The sequence below is a fragment of the Camellia sinensis genome, chromosome 2, assembly GCF_055761805.1.
Source record: "Camellia sinensis isolate YWXY chromosome 2, ASM5576180v1, whole genome shotgun sequence".
NCBI classification, from domain to species: Eukaryota; Viridiplantae; Streptophyta; class Magnoliopsida; order Ericales; family Theaceae; genus Camellia; species Camellia sinensis.
In genome coordinates this window covers 166,828,011-166,847,960 of record NC_138962.1, presented here as the reverse complement: position 1 = coordinate 166,847,960, position 19,950 = coordinate 166,828,011, and the positions used below count along the sequence as shown (strand labels likewise).

Here is a 19,950-nt window from a genome sequence, read left to right as displayed (position 1 = left end):
TGACGTCTACCTCTCAACCATCATCGTTTGCCTCCGCTCTTACCTCTCTTCATTCAGGTTTTCTTGGGTTCTCTTTAGATATCTCTACCTCTGTTTGGCTTTTTGACTCTAGTGCCTCTTATCATATGACTCATCATCTCTCTTTACTTCAAAACTGTATTCCCCCTCCCTTTCATATTACTGTTATTGCTGATAATGGATTTGGTATGTTTGTTCTATTTGTTGTGTCTCTCCTACCATCTAACATGTCTGCGTTAATTATACCACATGTTATGTATGTTTCTTAATTATCTGTCAGTTTACTATCTATCAATCAGCTTGATGCTTCCAGTTTTGATGTTACCTTTTCTTCTTTTATCTGTTATGTGCAGGATCGGATGTCCAAGTAGCAGATTGAGACCAGCTGTAGAGTTAGAGACCTCTATATAGTGAAAAACTTGCATCTCTCCTTGTCCACCTCTCTGGCTGCTCTTTCCTCCTTTCAATTAGATTCTCAATCGAGTCAATTTTATTATGGCATTCTAGATTAGGTCATTTGTTTGTTGACTACTTACGGTCTTTAGCTTAGTCAGGATTGTTGAGTAAAGTTTTCCCTAATCAAATTATTGAACGTCAAGGGTGTAAACTTGCCAAAATGACAACATTACCTTTTAATAAGAGTACTTTTATTTCTGATACACCATTTTCTTTAGTCCATACTGATGTGTTCAAAAACCCAAATTACCCCCGACCCCACCCGATCCGCCACTCCTACGGACGATTTCAATTAACTGAACGGTCAGCTACTGTTTTAGTTTGTAAAATTTCATCCAGTCGGCTATCAGGCATAGCCAAAAAAAATTCACCTCAACCAACTGACCAAATTATGTGTATATATATACTTTTATTATTATTATGTCAAGTTTACTTGCATTGGTAACTTAAACAAGTAGAAGTGTCACCTCGTTATCTTTAAGTCACCCTACACTTCTCAAAATATACACATTTTTCCACTAAAAAAAATCTTCCCAAGACAAATTATACTTCTCCCAAGTCAATCAGAGACGTCTGACGTCTCACCCATCCTTTTGTCTCCCCCTCTCCTCAATCCTCTGACCCACTCTCTCAAACCTCTCATCTTCATCTCTCATCCTTCTCTCTTCATCTCCATCTCTCTCAACCCTCTCGTCTCCCTCCTACACCCACCTCATCTCCTCCCCTCTCCCTCTCCCTCTCCCTCTCCCTCTCCCTCTCCCTCTCCCTCTCTCTCTCTCTCTCCCTCTTCAAACACACACTCTCTCTCTTCAAATACTTACCCTCTCTCTCTCTCTCTCTCTGTGTCTGTTTTCCCTCACATCTATCTTTCGATGGTGATGGTGGTTGAGGCAAACGAAGTGAGTTAATGATAGTGGCAATGGTGATGGCAGTGGTTATGGTTTACAACGGCGGTGGTAATGGTGAGCCTCTCCCCTCTTTCTCATTCTCTATGTTCCCTCATAGATCTATATTACGTATTTTATTTTATTTTTTGTGCTCTAAAATGAATATATATATACAAGTTTAACTTTATTATTTTGAACTTTTATTCTATTTTTCCCAATGCTTTCACCTCCATGCCAAATGTTCGAAATCAACCAAACTTACCATCAATCCCATTCGGTCAATTTCAAATGGTAGCTCAGTCGATTAAGGGTGATTGGTTTCCTAACCCGCATGTGTCTGTTTGACTGACTGGCGAAAGGGAAACCCGAGCCGAACCAACCTGTGAACACCCCTACATATTGATGTTTGGAGTCCTTCTCCTATCCTCACCAAAAAGGGCTCTGCTTACTATGTGTCATTTGTTGATGATTGCACTCGTTACACTTGGGTTTATCTTATGACTCATAACTCCAACTTCTACTAGATATATCGTACTTTTCAGTCTATATTCACTACACAGTTTGGGTCTACTATAAAACTGTTGTGGTCCGACTTAGGTAAGGAATAATTTAAAATTGAGTTTGTGAATATTTAGCTAATTTGGGTACTATTCACCAAACTTTATATTCTAATACACCTACCTAGAATGGCCGGGCTGAGCGTAAACATCGTCACCCACTTGAGATTGCTCGATCTCTTATTGTCTCTGCTTCTATTCCGGTCCCGTTCTAGGGTAAGGCAATTCTTAATGCTATTTTTCTTCTCAACGGTATGCCCACTTCCCTTCTCTTCGATCGTTCTCCTTATGAGACTTTACTTTTCCAAGTTCCCAATTACTCCCTCTTCTGTGTCTTTGGGTCTGCCTATTTTTTCCTTCTTTCCTGTAAAGATAGGTCTAAACTTAGTGCTTGGTATGTCCTATGTGTCTTTCTGGGTTACAGTCTTACTCAGAAAGGCTATTGTTATTATGATCCTGTCTCCCGTCACGTTATGCCTCCCACCATGTTACCTTTCTCAAACGCCTATCTTACTTTCAGTTTCCTCCTATCACTACTCCTATTTCCAAAGAGGATTTGGTTCACATTGATCCATTTCCTTCTGAGGTTCCTCCTGATGAGTACATTTCTACTGTCCCCCATGAGCTTGTTCCCAATTCTCCTGCTCCCCCTCTGACTCTGGCTCTGGCTCCTTCTCCTTCTCCTACTCCATTGCTAGTTTATTCTTGTCGCAAGGCTTTTCCCCACCGATTGTTTTTGCCCCTATTCTTGATCCTCCTACTTCTGATGACACTGATCTTGATGTCAGTATCCCCTTCATCAACATAAGGCTATGGTGAAATTTGATTTTTTTAACATCTGTTTCTCTTTCATACTGCACCTTCTTGTCTGTTATTCATTCCTTTTCAGAACCCCAGTCTTACAAGGAGATCTGTCAGGATCCTAATTTGGTTCAAGCTATGGAGGATGAATTGTCCGCATTGGAGAAGACTTCTACTTGGGAGATGGTTCATTTGCCTACTGGCAAGAATCTGGTTGGTTTACGAAGTGGTTACACGGGAGTATGGTTTTGATCATAAAAAGACTTTTGCCCTTGTCGGTAAGATGACTATTGTTTGCACTTTGATTTCTGTCGTTGTTGTCCATCATTAGCCTCTCTATCAGATGAATGTTAAGAATGTTTTTCTTAATGGCCATCTCACTAAGGAGGCCCACATGCATCCTCCCCCTGACCGTCCTCACTCCTCTAGACAAGTTTGTCGTCTTCGTCGTGCTCTTCATGGTTTGAAACAATTTTCTCGTGCTTGGTATGATCACTTTCAGACGAATGTTAATCAACTTGGGTTTCATCCTTGTGCCCAAGATTCTGCTTTGTTTATGCTCCATACCTCTACTGGTTTTGTTGCCATGTTAATTTATGTCGACGATATGATCATCACTAGCTCGAACTCTTCTACTATCTCTAAGGTCAAGCAACATCTCTTCCGCACCTTTGAAATGAAGGATATGAGCCTATTGTGATATTTTCTTGGTATTGAGGGAGTTTCTTCTCCCAAGGCGTATTCTCTATCTCAGGTCAAGTATGCCAATGAAGCTATTCTCCGTGTTGGTCTCTACTAAGATTTTTGATACCCTGATTGAGCTTAATGTAAAGCTTAATCATACTAATGGTGTCCCACTAGATGATCCTACCTCCTATCGCGAGCTTGTTGGTTGCTTGGTTTATCTAACTATTACTCGCCTGATCTTGCGTGTGTTGTTCATATGGTCAACCAATCTGCCTCTACTCCTCGTTCCATGCATTGGGCAGCCTTGGTTTGGATTCTCTACTATCTCAGAGACATTATCTTTCAGGGTTTGTTGTTATCATCCACATCTTCTTTGAACTTGGTAGCCTATGTGATTGGGCTAGTGATGTCACTGACCAAAAATCCACTTCTAGTTTCTGTATGTTTCTTGGTGATTTCTTGATTTCTTGAAAAAGTAAAAAGCAAACCGTCGTTACTCGTTCTACTGCAAAAACTGAGTGCCGTGCTATGGCTCATGCCACTGTTGAGATTGTCTGGCTTCGTTGTCTCTTGTCTGATTTAGGTTTTCATCAGTACTCTCCAATTTCTCTCTACTGTGACAACCGCAGCGCTATTCAGATTGCTCATAACACTTGTTTTCATGAGCACACGAAGTACATTGAGATTGATTGTCACTTTGTCTGCCAACATCTGCAATCTGGCTCTATTTTGCTTCTGTTTGTTTCTTCTACTATGCAAGTTGTTGATTTCTTCACCAAGACTCACACTACTACTCAGTTTTCAATTTCTCCTTGACAAACTCTCCGTATTTTCTACTAAAACACCTTGAGTTTGAGCAAAGGTGTGAGAATATATTAGCATATATTTTATGTATCTTTTATATTAGGCATATATGATTATAGATATTCCTTTGATTGTATAGATATTTTGTTTTCCTTTTTTAGTCTTCTTAGGGCTATATAAACAGATGTGTACTTCGTAAAGAATACAATTGAATATACAAAATCATTCAGAAAACTTGCACAAACATCCTGAAGGAAAAAAAAAAAAAAGAGCTCTGGAAATAGTCAAGTTCCAACCACAAACTATTCAACTCAACATAATACACAACAAGAGATCGATCCTTTTTATCCAATCCACGAATTTTCTTCTGCAATTGATATGCAAGTGCATCATTCTCCTTCTGAGAGTATGCATTGTTGTTGTCCAAATCTTATGTCCAATAGTTATCAACAAGAAGGTACGGTTGATAGTGGGTAGCATAGAGTTAATCAACCAGGGCATGATAAGAGCATTCTTAGAAAACCATTTGCTCCATGCAAGCACATCGTCAGAAGGTTCCTTGAGAGCGCCAGTGATATAACTGGTCAGACGACGAGCGATGATAACCATGCTACACAAATGAGACCAAATCAAATAATTGGTACCATCCAATTTAATGAGGCTGATCTGAAGGGATGGGCTATCACTGAGAGTCCTGACACAACTCAACCCACTCTAAAGGAACCTTAATACAGTCTGCCATACTCAGTAAGCTAATTCAAGCACTCACGAAATCAACAAGCTACAATGAAACTTCACAGAGAGGAATAAATAACCCAAAATCAACCCAGAAAGTCAAAACTAGAGGAATAACAAACCAAAACTTATCCGCACACACACACAGAAAAATAAATAAAAAAATAATTACAAAAACAAAAACAACAAAAATCCAACAAAAATATATATATACATATAGTGAACCATAATTTTTTTAGAAAAATCACCTTGAAGATACCTATGAAATTTCAAGCGCGCGCGCACACAAAAAAAAAAAAAAATGGCATATTGACGAAAAAACAAAACAAAACAAACTCTGGACATTAAGACTTTTTTTGTTTCTTATAGTTTAAGATCGATGAAGCTCTAATACAAAGTTAAAATTGAAATGATTAATAGAGAAAATGAAGACACAGAGAGAGAAGGAATATACAGCTACTAAGAAAGACCCAAAAAATTGGGGTTCACTCCCACCACACATGTATTTATATTAAGGGTAAACTACCAATAAGTCCTAATAATTTGACTTAATTCCCATCAAGTAAAATCGTCGCTAAAAATAATTTTTTGTGACGATTTTTTGCACATGTCGCTAAAAATTGACAATTAGTGACTTTTTTTGTTATGATTTTTATAAATGTCGCTAAAACTTACAATTAGTGACATTTTTCTGTAATGAATTTTTCAAAATGTCGCTGAAAGTTGAAATTAGTGACGTTCTTTTGTGACAATTTTTTTAAACTGTCGCTAAAACTTATAATTAGTGACATTTTTCGTGACAATTTTCAAACTGTCGCTGAAACTTAATAATTATCCAAACTACTTAGGACTGAACATATCAAAAAAACATGTCTTCAATTAAGGCATAACGTTAAGCTTCTATTCTCGCTAATCATGTTCCTTTATGTCTTTTTGGGTTTAATCACTTATCAGATGCTTCACAAATTGTACCTCGTTAAATCTTGCAATTGATTATTTGCATCCAAAAGTAAATAGAAAACTCAAAAGTACTTGTCCATTAGGTATTTGCAAGGCAATGTAACACTGTGAGACATATTTCTTTGTAAATTTTACTGGTGTAATAGCTATGTGACCAGTACCAAAGGCATATTCTACAGACCAAGCTTAATTTATCATTGAAAAAGATCCACAGGCTGTGCTTAATATGTGTTACCAGTTACAACACATGCACATATAAATGTAAGAACTGAATCTTCCATCAAGCACTTATATTTGCATGTGTCACAATCAAATGAATGAACAAGAGTGCTTCCTTACTTTCCGATCACTAACAGTCGCAATACTGTCATCCCTACTTCTGTCCCTACAAATAGCATAAGTAAAACTTCACTGTAATTGCCCAACAAAATGGATTAATTACAAATAGAAATAAATAAATAAAACTACATCAAAATGCAGCACTACCTCAGGTCCTTGTAGCCATTACAATCAGAAATTGAAGGTTGAGATGCAGCAACCTGAAAAAGAGCAACCTTCATAGCTTATGAATGCAATATTAAAGACAAGCATAAATCTAGTTTAAGAAAGCCAATGATGAGAATCAAAGACGTGGCAACAAAGAGACCAGCAAAGACATTAAATACACAGAAGCACTCTGCCATGCATCCACTTAGTGAACCAATAAGAAGAGTCTAATTTTTAAGATAAACCATTCATGGATCTGTAGATTTTGGCCAAATATGATTCTCCTAATGTCCTCACATTCCAATAGTTAGGTAGCAATAAGAAGACGAGCATATTGATGCAGATAGTTCATGCACCACTAATAAATGCAAAGCGAAGTAAGTAATTTAAAAGATAAGTATACTTGAATGCAGATAGCCTGTGCAACATCACTAATCCAAAACACAGCAGAGACCGATTTTACATAAAAGGGGTGTACTTCCTATCCACTTCTACACCAGGTTTGGCACATATCCCAATGATGACTACATCAGTGTTGCTAGTTGAAGAATTGACGAATTCTTGATTTGTAATGATTTTGACACAAAATGTGGCCCCTTGAACCCTTCCAAGCCCGTTAAATACTGAATGTGAAACGAAGATTCATTTAAATATTTCTCATTGACTGACAAACCAACTTGGTCCTTGCTGTGGACAATAATGATTTCTTTTTTTCTTTTTCTTTTTCATAGATAAATAATGACAACTTTATTACCTAATAGAAATTAATTAAAAGAATCTTTAGAAGATTACACAATATCTTCTTAGAGGTTTTCTTTTGTGCACATATTCTGTACTTACAAAGATGGAGAAAAGATTGTAGTTGATAAATCATTAGTTAATAAGTCTTGCCTCCCCTACTACTAAATATTATTGAACCAAATTGGAAACCTAGAAGTAAATATATATATATAGTAGTAATTTGGCTAGCACATCCACAATATTTATGATCATCTCAATACAGTTCAAACCATCTTTATCCTAATTAACAAAAAAAATAACAATCCTAGACATCAAACCCAACATAAATTCATTAAAAAAGACATCAACGATTCAAAATCTTCAAGAGTTGAAAGAAGTCATCTAATAGCCCACCAAAATCCAACCAAAGCAAATGTTCTTCCTAGGAGTCGCATAATCAGTAGGGAACTGAACTCAAATACCTTGATTTGGCCCAAAACCGCCAGTTCCTCTGACATGATCTGACAGGGATGAATTTGGAAAGATCCGCAAACTTAAACAGTCTAGACGTATGGGTAAAACATTGGCGAGGTGAAAGGGTTGAATGAAGCAGATAAGAAAGGACCAACTGATGGACCCAAAAAGCTACCACATCTAGGGCTATTAATGAACCAAGCCACGAAGACATCAATTATTGGCTTATAAATGAAAATTTGTCATCCTTCCTGGGTCCGTTAGCATTGGTTTTGAAATTGAGGGTTTCAACTGTTTGGTTACCATTCCAATAATTCTCATCAATAAATTTGAACTCAATAAATTCCAATGACCCCAAATCTCTGAAAGAATAAAAGCAAAGCTATGAACTCCACGAAGTCAGATATCACACCAAAGATTAAGTTATACGTAAAATTACAAATGTAGACTGACCTAAAAAATAAACATTTTTTTCAAGTAAATTGAGATGCGGGCTATGAAACACGGATACTCCAAAACAGGCAACGTACGAGTATCGGATATGCGTTGGATATGGATATGCATCCGATACACCGGGATACATATTGGATACGGCCAAAAAGTATTGATTTTCTTTTTATTTTATTTTTTAGAAATACATTTCGGACACTTTTGGGATACAAAGGGGCAAAAAATGTAATTTTCAAAACTTTTTTGTGAGTCAAACCATAAAAAATAAAAATAATACAAACTAGAAAACGATCCCTCAAATCCACGGGTAAACAAGAAAAGGTTAAAAGAAAAAACCCTAATCTTATCTCAAATACACAAATCCAAGAAACTTTGAAACAAATCTGGCAACTAAATCTCATCTCTGTCTCGATCGACCTTGTCTCTCTCTCTCTCTGGCTGTCATTCTCTCTATCTCTCTCGTTTTCATTCTCTATGCTCTTCTCTCATTGCCATCTCTCTCTCTCTCACGTTTCTAAGAGTTATTTTGCTTCTTTTTTTTTCCCTTTTATATTACTCTTGTTATCTGTTATATATATATATATATATATTTTGTGGGTTTTGGATTTTTTTTAAATGAAGCCTTTGGATTAATGCACTTTGTTCCCAAATGATGCTAGAAATATAATTAATTTAATGTTAGTTTTTCTTTATCAAATTTTTAATTTTAGGAAGTTGTTGACATTGAAGACTCTTAGTTTAATAGAATTCTCTTTCAATGAATGCTTAATAGTAAGAAGTTTAATATTGGATGTTTTACGAATATATTTTTTGGCCTTAGATTTTATTTTCATGCTTATTACATTAATAAAAATATAAAAATAATTTTTTTTACAAACGTATTCCCGTCGTACCCGTATCTTATTTTTTCAAATTTTGGCATATTACCGTATTCGTATCATATCGTACACGTATCCCGTATCCATATCCATATCCATACTTCCTTGGATGCAAGAATCACAAATCATCGCTTCATAACAAATAGTTTATCAACATTCACATGATTATAAATAAAATGGAAACATTTTGACTCTAATAGCATTAAAATAAGTCTCCACCACCATGTTTCTTTGATTAAATCGACCTAGTTTGCATTACATCCAACACAAACAAAAATCCAAAAACTAAAAACAAATAACATCAAAAATAAAACATCAAAACCTTAGGCCATGTTTGGATGACAAGAATGGAGAGGTGGAATGGGAATCTCATTCCAAACCTCTTTTACTCCGTTGTTTGGGTATGTCCATGAATGGGAATGTAATTTATATTTTACTTTCCAATGCAAAATTAGCTTACCACACTAAGTGAGAATCCTGTTAACACATCTAGAAATATTAAATTCCTAAAGGAATGTGACATATTTAAGAATAAAGCAAGTAAATGGACTCAAAATATCTAAAATTATATCACATTCCTATAGAGTAGAGTTGCATTGACACAGGATTATTATTACTAGTAATAGAATTCCTAGTTATAAAATTCATGTTCTTTCTTTTTAAATCCTATCATCGAAACACATGAATATCATTTAACCCCTCAACTATAAAACTGAACAATAGATCTCTCAACTATAAAATTCATGTTTTTTTTCTCCATCTATATTTAACCGGTTAATTTTCATAGCAAGCGCACAGTACAGTCAAATAAGTAGAAAATTTCGAACCTTTTGTTGGGCAGAGACAGGGACGCCCTTGACCATGCCGGACATGACGCCACCAGTGGAACCCAAAAGAGTGTTGTGCAAGTGAGTGGGCCTGATCAGGTGCACAGACTGAGTATGAGGGTCCCCAAAAGGGCGAACTTGGTGAGGATGTGGGTACGCAGCAACAAGCACAGGGCGAGGCGGGAATCCACCAGGATTGGCAACCGTGACCGTATGATCGGCGGATTGGGGGCGAATAGTCTTGGGGAGAAATCCGCGGCCAGAGGAGGCGACTGGGTAGAGAATACCCTGAGATGGGTCATGCTGGGGTCTGGTGGCCAATTGAGAGTGGATTGAATTGGCTGGGAGTCTAGGGGCGAGATTGGGCAAGGGTTGAGCTGTGTAGAGAGGTGGTTGGGGTTGGGGTTGGGGTTGGGGTTGGGGTTGGGGTGGGTAAGTGGTGTGGTGATGGAGGAGGTGGTGGTGGTGGTGGTGGTGGTAAGATTGGGGGAGTGGTGGGGTTGGGGGTCTTGTCGGCGGTGGTGGGCTTGTGAAGAGACGAGTGGTGGCGGCGGCGGCGGTGGCGGTGGTGGTGGGAGGATCTGCAGGGGTAGAAGGTAAAGCCATGGTGGCGGGGAATTTTGGAGGGGTTTGAAGGGATTTATGATTTTGAAAATCAAAAACGTCTGGACTTTCCTTATTTTGATCGATATATATAGGGTGTGAGTTCGCACTTCGCACCAGGACGATAATACTTGCGCGGATTTTTGAAGTCGAGCAACTCCAATCTCACTTTCAAATTTTTAAAATTTAGAAAGTATATTGTTAAATTTGATATAAAAAAATAAATAAATTTGAATCAGAGTGTCTCCCATGCTTATTAAGATTTTTTATTAAATTTAAATTTAAGAAAATAAATATATTTTTATGCTTTAATCATGACATCAAATTGATATCAAATGAGGAAAAAACTAAAACTTTCATTAAGGCCTCATTTTAGAGCAAGTTATTTTAGTAATTTTTTTATTTTTTAACTAAAATAGAAGGTAAAAAAAACTAATATATTTGGGGTGACTTTTTGACTTTTTACGAAAATATATGCAAAAAGTAAAGAGAAAATAAAATCTTTGACTTTTTGGTATAAATTATAGGTTTTTTGACTTTTTTAATAACTTTTTGATTTTTTAGCTAAAATGTTAACTTGCCAAACGAGGCCTAAATTAAAGGAGATTTCATTGTTCATCAAATTTTTGCACATAGTCGTTGAGACTTCACTGTATATTGGACGACCGACTGATTGTCCATCTACTTGTAAAGTTGCACATTCCTGACCAAGAGGAAGAACAACCGGGAGGATGTCCTCCTGGACAACCTATGTGTCAACCGGTTTACAAAATTGTGCAGATTTTTGCCATCAATGGCAGATTTCTTACCAACAATATTGTAAGTATAGCAGCCTTTGTTTTGTAGAGGCTTTAAATTTGTGCAGATTTCTTAACTATTGGTTTTGCAAAGCATTCAAATATCGCAAGTTTACCGTTGGTTTTGCAAAGATTTCATCAAAGTTTGCAAGTTATCGTTGTTGCTCTACCTATAAAATAACAATGATTTATTTTTTATTCTCACAACATCGCTATAATTTCTTATTTTGTTTGTAATGTTCACTCATTTTGAATTTTTTCACTTGTTTATTTCACAATCTGTTGATTTTTTTGGCTTTCAAAGGTTTTAAACGTGCTAGTAAGGATCAATTAGTATTTACAGAATATTAATTGCCAAACAATTATTAGACGATTGTGTTTTAGTTCTCTCAGCCTCAATGAAGAGAAATTTTACTAGTGACTTGTTTTTAAGAGAATTTAGTAAATAAAAATAAGTGATAAACAATTTTCAGGATCTAAATTTCATTAAGTAAAATAAAACTTACAATGATCTGACCCAGCCTCGTAGAGGTTTACAATAACAAGCTATTTGAAACTACTCCTAGGAAATGAAGTGCAATACAGAAATTGAAGTGCAGAAATATAAAGAACTGCAAAACTGGAAAAAAAAAACAAAGTAAATAAACTGGTTTTTTTATCTGAGTCTGGATCCTTCAATTTGGGGCCTTGTATGCTATTTATACTTTTCATTAATAATCGTCGAAGTGGGCTTTCAACCGTCGAAATACTCTCCATAATTGTTGAACATGTTTCCTCTCAGTCAGTCCCACTACTCAATTTCTTGCAATTAGGCTTCCCTCCTGATTTTTAAATTTAAATATATGAATAACCGTTAGGCCACATCATCTTGTATTTCTCTACTAATCCAGCGCTACGCAGATCCATGATTACCAATGCTAACTGCAACGTGTCTGATTTCGATTGAAGACTTGAATTAACTCCCCATATTGTCCTCATCTTGCCACATGTTAATCTGTGATTGGCTTATACAAAATATGTAGCCAACATTACCCCCTGCACTAATATACCCAATACTTGGTGATATTAGTGGATCAAGGCACTTTACCCACGTCCTAGGACACGCATGGGCTTTGCATCTTCTTAAAAATGCAACCGACATCCATTACTACAGTGTTTGTACTGCATTAAATTTTCTTCTAAGCCTTGAACATTTCCCACTATCTGAGCATTCGAAAAGGCTGATACAGTTCTTATGGCCAAGCAAACCTTTTCTTACAAAGATCAAGCATACGAAGAGTTGCTAGATAATGATGTTCTTCCTCGAAAGAACTTTCATGCATTTATTAGTCATACCTATCCACTTCCATTTATTCAAGTCATAGAAGCTTTTGCAAATCATCGACCTTTGGACCAATAACCTGTTGTTCACAATTCTTTAGACCAAGATTTTGCAAAAATGGATATTGAAAGCTCTTCTTCTACCACAAAATCTTCTGCGTGGGATGAGGTTGTTGCTTCCTCTTCTTCTTCTAAAGCTTTTCGCTGGAAAGCTTGGCCTACTCCTGCTCAACCTCAAACGAGGGACCGCATTCATTATCGATTTCCTGAATTCGATAATCCTCTTACAGTCCATCCTTCCGTGCACAGCTCTGTAGTGTACCCATACATTCCTTTCAACCGTCTATGCAGCCTTGAGGACAACTTGCTTTCAGCATGGTACACTTCTACTTTGCTATCTCGAATGGTACGAAGGGCTCCACACCCTGAGGAAGCCTTAGGAATCAATCTTGCACTCATAGCCAAAAAAGCAAAACTTTGCTCCTCTAATTGGCTTGAGTGTGTGAACAAACCTAAATTCTCATCTTCATTCAAAAAGGCTCCCACTGCTCCTCTGCTGCCCTCCAACCAAATTGGATTATAGAATTGAGGCTCACCTTCTTCAAGAGTCAATACTTCGCTTCGTGCAAGCTTCAGTTCCTCCAACTGTTTATCAGCAATATAGGGCTCAAACCCTGCTTGCTGCTTTCTTCCATTTGTCCTTCGAAGTCCTGCGAGATGATATTCCTCACAAGAACCTGTTATGGGCTTGTGAAATTATTTCTCGCAGCCATCTTCTCAACCCTGTAGCCCATGCAGAGCTCTATGCTTTCCTGGACCAACTTCCCCTCCTACTCAATTAGCGCATCAATGCTTCTATTACAAATGAAGTATTGAATGAAACTGCTACTGCTCAAATCCAAATTCAGCATGAGACAGAGAATCTCCTCGAAGAATATGAGAACTTCAAAAACCAAGATTTAGAGTATGGAGAAGATGCCATTATGGGCGAAGCACATGAGGAAGAGGAGATAGATGAGACAAAGAAGGCTCTTAAGCAAATAGAATTTGAAATGAAAGCCCAACAACTCTTCTTCTAATTAAGGGCTCATCAATTAGATAAACCAAATTTGGATAGAATAAAAGATAGATTAATAAAAGAGTATGTGTTTATTGAGTTTTGTTAGACTAAGTTCATGATCTTGTAACTTTGTCCATTCCTTATTTTTACGAAATTGAGAATGTAGCCAAATGAGTATTCCCAATATAAATATTACTTATCAATAAAAATGGGCTTTTCAAATTCCACCTGTCATGATCTGATTTTATATTATAATTGTATGCTTAATTGTACGGTTGTTGTGACCTAACTCCTTATTATTTTCAAAGAAGCTTTAAATCAATCAATTTTGCTCTGAAGCCTAACTCAGAAACTTCCAAAGTATGGAATTTTCTCTTTAAAAGGGCAACCTTTGCTTTACGTTCTAATTATATGGTTAACATAGTCTGTTCTTGTTTAACTAACAGCTTCAAATTAACCAACTTTGCTTCGAAACACAATCTACGTGGTTCAAAGCATAGAATTTTCCTTACCCCGCTTACTCATAAAGAGTGAGCTTCTTTTGAGTTTCTTCGCTGCTTGACCAAATATTGTTTTTCAACTTCGAACTTTAAAACAAACAAATTCTAGCTGCAGAGTACTTCAAAGTCTACTTTGAAGGATTTTATTTTTACAAGAAACCTAAAAAAAAAGTCTTTAATCTCTTTCAAGCAAACAAAAACCTATGCATCCTTGTACTCTTAGACATGAAATGTGCTTTGAAGCCAACTTTCTGCTCTCGAAGTCTTAGTTGGTTGTTTGACCTCAGGCTTTGGAGCCAAATCTTGACTTCGAAGCCAAATTTTTATTTTCGAAACCAATCTGATTGTTTGAGATATGTTCCCCGCCCAAACTTTTCACATTGTTCTTTCAAGACTCTTTCGAATGTTAAGACAAAATCTTAAACTTATACGGGTTCCAAAATCAGCCAAACAATTTATCTTGAGTCTTATTACCCATTTAGACAGATTGGGCATCTTTTGGACAAAAAAGGTTTGAAAACCCTTTTCCTCCGTGCTTTTAACTTACTTGCTTGCCTAAGATACAAACCCTTCATTTCCATCGCATTCTCTTCCTCTCTTCTCCTTTCTCAGCTTCGTCTTCCGAAAATTCTTGTTAATAGCTTCTTCCTCCTTGAAAGTGTAAGTCGTTGAGTGTGTGATTCCCTCTGTAGCTTTAAGGAAACTCATCAATAAAGAATGCAAAAAGTACAAAGTTGGTGAATGGTGTATTGTTAATGGACGCATTCTTATTCCTCTTCGCCATGTTCAGGGAGAGTACGTGCTTTGATCCATTTTCAGAGAGGCCCCTACTCAGCTTCCTACCTTATGCCCTCGTTTGGAGGATCATTACTTACTCTATGAGGGGGCACTTGACTGGGGAAGTGTAGACGCGCCCTCGGGCCTCATGCTATAGTTCGGACTCAATTGGTGTCATGGTCCTGTATCTAACCTCGCAGAGTACAATGCAAGACCGATGAATCATCAAAGAGTCCAGATCTGGCAAATCGTTTTTGAAAATAGTTTTTTTTTTTTTTGAAAGAAGTGCCAAACATGGACTGCTTTGCTAGATACAGAGTCGCCACCTAAATATTTTTTATGGGGGAATTTAGGAAACCCTGACTCGATGCCAAAGGCTACGTGTCCGTCATCACCAAAGTTGCCTCGGCTCGGGAGTTTGGGTACGATTGGGGAAAGTCAGCTATGAGCACCCCCTCTCGCCCGATCCGAAGATCGGCCTCTACTAACCGTGATATCCATTTTTGAAAACGTTATGTGTTCTTATTCCGGTTATTAGCCTAGAATTACTACGTTATGCGCACAGCAAACAAGTATAGACCAAATCGCCTAAATTGGAACAAAACATTTCATGCTTGTTTTGAAAATGGTTTGCTACTCGCAAGTAGGCTAAAAATGTAGATTTCGCCACCCTCAAGTGGGCTTTAGAAAAGATGATTTTGCCACTATCTAGTGGGCTTAAAACTCACAGTTTTAATGCATTATTCCAATTTAGGTAATTCGACCTCTACCCACAGGCACTCAAGCAGTTATATCACATAAGCAGCTAGCCTCATGATAATCATGCTATTATGGCAACACTCACACGCATGCGGTATGCTAAAGCGTAAATGCTTACCTAGTACTCCGAGCCAAAACAAAAGCTAGTTAGTAATCAATGCATGATCCTAGCACCTATTAAGATGGCTAATGCAACACATACAAGATGCAACTACAATAGGCTCGGCTATTCTAAGATAGCATGTGATAATGCTACAACTAACATGTATTCAACTTTGAAATTGAAATACAAATGCAGTTAGTATGATGCGCCGAGCCCAGTGCATGTAAGACAAATGTATAGATGCACGCATGCTATCATACTGTATGCTAATTGAAACATGCTCTAGGCTAACCATCGAAAGCTAATAAATAAAAGGGAAGACAGACGTGGGGTTGGGAGACATACACACACTCACGCACACTTATTACACAATTGCCCTCACTCGGAGGGTCCGAATAAATATTACAGTCCGAATAAATAATACTAAATTAATTATTACAGAATTTCTAATTAATTGTCAAATTAAATGCAGAAAGAAGGTGGCCACAGCCCTGTCTCGGGATGCGTGAATGATGCATGCTTGACTCGTCTCGCCCGGAAACTCGCTGCCATAGCACTGTTGCCTTTGTTTACACTGCCTCACCCATCTGAAATTTATGAAAGTCCCCAGAACTGCTTTGAACTTCATTCTGAGTGCAGTGGAGTGCCACCGGCCAAATCAAAAGGCCACCGGCCATGGTAATGAGGTTATCGGCTAAATATTGTGCTCTCGGCCAAACATTCTTTGCCGGTCGGCACTCAAAACTGCCGGCCGGCCAAATCTTCCTGCTGAAACCTGCAGTTGACAGCAGCAGAGGGCAAGCAGTGTATGGCATCGAATTTTCAAGCAAATGTAAGCATGGGCACACTCCCTATCATGCAAAGGACTCAAGGGAGCATGACCCTCGACCCTCGGGCCATCAATTATGCATTTTGGTGCATGATGGCCTAAGAGGACAAGTTAGCAACTTTGATGTAAATGCATGCGAACAAAACACATGAATGCCAACACCCTATCATGTTGAGGTCATGGGGGTCGGCGACCGAGGATCGAGGCGCGTTACGTCACTTTGAGTACGAACGCATCTCGATTCTCATGTTTGGTTTGACACCCCAAACCAAACAATGCAATATATGTATGCAAATGTGGCTCAACTATGCAACATGAGGCTAAGTTACAAGGTATGCCAAATGCAGGGTAACCTAAACATGCAAATATAATGTACTAAGCATGCGAGATGCAATACAATGCAACCTAAAATGTAATGTAAACATGGCACAATGCAAGCATGCAACTAAAGGTAACAAGTCAAGCATGCAACCATATACAAGAGTGAACTTAGGCTGAAATGGGAGGCCCCGGCCACACCCCAAAATAGTGGCCAAAGATGCCAAAATGATGGACAACAAGCATACCAAATAAGCAAATCAAAGGGGCCTAAAGCTAAGGCATGGAGGGCTATTCTCAAGAGCACCCAAAAGTGAGGTACATGGATACCAAACACTCATGTTAGACTCTAAAATGCATGCAAAAGATGGCACCAAAACATGCTAGGAAATGGACACAAAAGAGAAAGCATTCAAGGCCACTAAAGAGAGTATCCTACTACAACCACCCCAACCACTCATGGCATGCACTTTTCAATACAAATCAGAGTTTCAATATGTAAAATGAGCCCCCAAAACCCACTGATATGGCAGCCCAAATGACTTAATCACAAGGCATGTATTATGACCTTTTCCAAGGCACAAAAGAACAACCTTTCAAGGCAAGAAAGTGATGATGAATGTAAGCATACAAGCATGGATTAGGGACTGAAATGGCATGTGAAATGACTCCAAATCATTGAAACAACCCAACTAAAGCATGCTAGTGACTCACACACTCAAGGCTCATAAGCCAAAATACAAAGGGGCTATACCAAACATGGCAAATATGACTAAAACAGCCCCCAATAGTCCTTGAGCATGGCAAAATAATGCTAAGACCTTCATGGAGTTAAGCTAGAGCATGCAAGAATCATAGCCTAAGTGCATGGCTTACTTCTAGGCAAAATGGGGGAATGCAAGGCAAGTATACTATGCATTCAAGGGGCCTTTAATCCGACCAAAAACAGAGGTAAGATATGCCCAAATAACACCCAAAAACCTCTGATATGGAACCAAAAACAAACCAAACATGCATGTTACCCTTATAAGCCAAAATATGAACAAAATGAGAACCAAGGGAGAGGAGTGTCTCTCCCCTATGCAAGACCTCAAACCCCCTTCTTCACCACTGAAAATCCACTGGATTTCAATGGTGAGAAGGCTAATACACCAAAGAAATCAAAACTTAGCAAAGAGAGCACCAAAAGGGCCAAACAAGGCCTAAGAGGGGGAGATCGACCCCCAACACCAAAACAACCTTAATGAAGTATCTTAAGCATGCAAATACAAGACTTTCTTCAGTTATACACAAAGTCTAAAATAATGAGCAAGATAGGCAAAAGTCTAGTGCAAGATTGGGGAATCTAAAGTAAAAGAGTTACCCTTAAAGAACCCTTGATGAACAGCAAGTGCAGCCTTCTTCTTTTGATCAAAACCAGTCCAAAACCTCAAGAACAAACCCCTAAAGCCCCTCAAATTCGAAGTAAGGTGTAATGCTATGTGTTTTAGTGCAAAACTAAGAACAAACACACACTTTAGGCCCTCAAACACACACAAAATGAAGAGAGAGAGGGAGATATAGAGAGAAAGGATGATATATATCAGATATATATGTGTATAGCTCTGGTTTTTTTGCTCAACCCTAACAAAGGAGGAGGAGAGGCTCTTATATAGACAAGGGAAAGCTTTGAAGCTTCTTAGGGAAGCTAAACAAAAAGGGGTCAAAAGGGGCAAAGAGGGCAAGGCTTCCTGAGGAAGCTAGGACAGTTGGCAAGCTTCTTGAGGAAGCTTTGCCAAAGGGTCAAACTTCTTCAAGAAGCTTTGACCAAAAGGGGGCAAAAAGGGTAAAACAGCCACATGTATGCCCCGGGGTAGGTTTGGTGCATTCCAGCTGGCACAGCTGGCATGCACCATGCCTGAAAAAGGTAAAAAGGTGTTACCGGCCAGAAAAGGAGGTTACCGGCCAAACAGATGGCCGGTCGGCCATACTGAATGCCGACCGGCCAATGGTATAATTCACCAATGACCGGTAGCCTCAAAACATAGCCGGTGGCCTCAAACCAAGGCCGGTGGGTGTCAGGGGTAGCTAACAAGCTACTTTCTACCCTCAGAAGCAAAAAACACAAGTGTTTGGTGCAAAACCAAACACAGAACAGTCGAGTTGAGAGATCCTGAGGCAAGGCGCGTAGCCGAGACCTCTGGGAACTCAAAATGAAACACAAACATGAGTAATCACCGAGTGTTTGAGCGGTGACGTCCAAGTCTTGAGGACGGTCAAAAATGGGGTGTCTACAGGAAGCTGGAGGTTGAACCGACCCCACCGCTGCTGGCCTACAATGAGACCTGAATGTGAAGAATGGTATGATCGAGTTGTCCCTGCTAGGACACTTGACCTTCAGGAACTCTGCCTCCTTAATGCCCTTTGACTGGCCAATTTTTCTATTCCTAAAGACCATTTCCTCATACCTGCTGCATTATGTTTTTGGAATTCTTCTTTTAATTTTGATGCGGTATGATGGCTCCTACCATTCTGGATATATGTCATCTTTTAGGGTTATCTCCCATTGGCTCTCCTTTTAATCCTGACTACCCCGATCTTAATATGCCTTTTTCCATCCCTCCTTTGAACTCTTCCTTCAGTGATTTTGCACACTTTGAAGACCCAAAGAAAGGCCCTATGACAGACAGAGAGTTCTTTTCCTTTTTTTTGTATTGCCTTTGTAAATTTTTATTTTGTACCTTTTCTCAAAGGATTATGCCTGAGTTTGATCCCTTTGCTAAGGCTTTGGCTTTAGGGAAGAAAATAGCCTTAGCTCCATATGTTCTGGGCCATGTATATAGAGCATGCTCCCAATTTTGTGAAAAACCTTTAGAAACTAATCAAATGAGGCCACTCTGGATATTATAGCTCTGGCTTTTTACTTATTTCACTGCTTTGCATTCTACGTGTTTGAGATTTTTGCTATCAAACCCCACCTCTTATGGAATAAAATATACCAGAGTTTCACTTTATCCTTCCACTTTTGCCTTATATTTTACCTTCTTTCATTGAGTCGCAGCTTCCCCTTCTTTTCACAGCTTCTTATGTCCTTTCGAAGCCAATATTAGCCCAGCCTAGTTGAGGACTTTCTTGGCTAATAGAAACTGTTCCAAACCTCAGCAT

The 19,950-nt window shown here is 38.4% G+C and overlaps 1 protein-coding gene across 9 annotated transcripts in view; it reads right to left on the bottom strand.

The window, feature by feature from the left end:
• LOC114313151 (proline-rich family protein) overlaps positions 1–10,573 on the bottom strand; it is a 31,525-nt gene extending 20,952 nt beyond the window's left edge. For 3 of the 9 annotated variants that reach the window (XM_082916069.1, XM_082916076.1, XM_082916073.1), the window contains exons 1-3: positions 9,741–10,504; positions 6,392–6,459; positions 6,245–6,311 (exon numbers count right to left, since the gene is read on the bottom strand). In XM_082916069.1, coding sequence (XP_082772195.1) covers positions 6,245–6,311; positions 6,392–6,459; positions 9,741–10,346 — 741 coding nt within the window. In that variant the 5' untranslated portion in view covers positions 10,347–10,504. Of the gene's footprint in view, positions 1–6,244; positions 6,312–6,391; positions 6,460–9,740 lie in introns of all 9 variants that reach the window. The other 6 variants (XM_082916070.1, XM_082916074.1, XM_028259518.2 and 3 more) reach the window with 5 other exon arrangements.
• Positions 10,574–19,950: the final 9,377 nt, after the last annotated feature.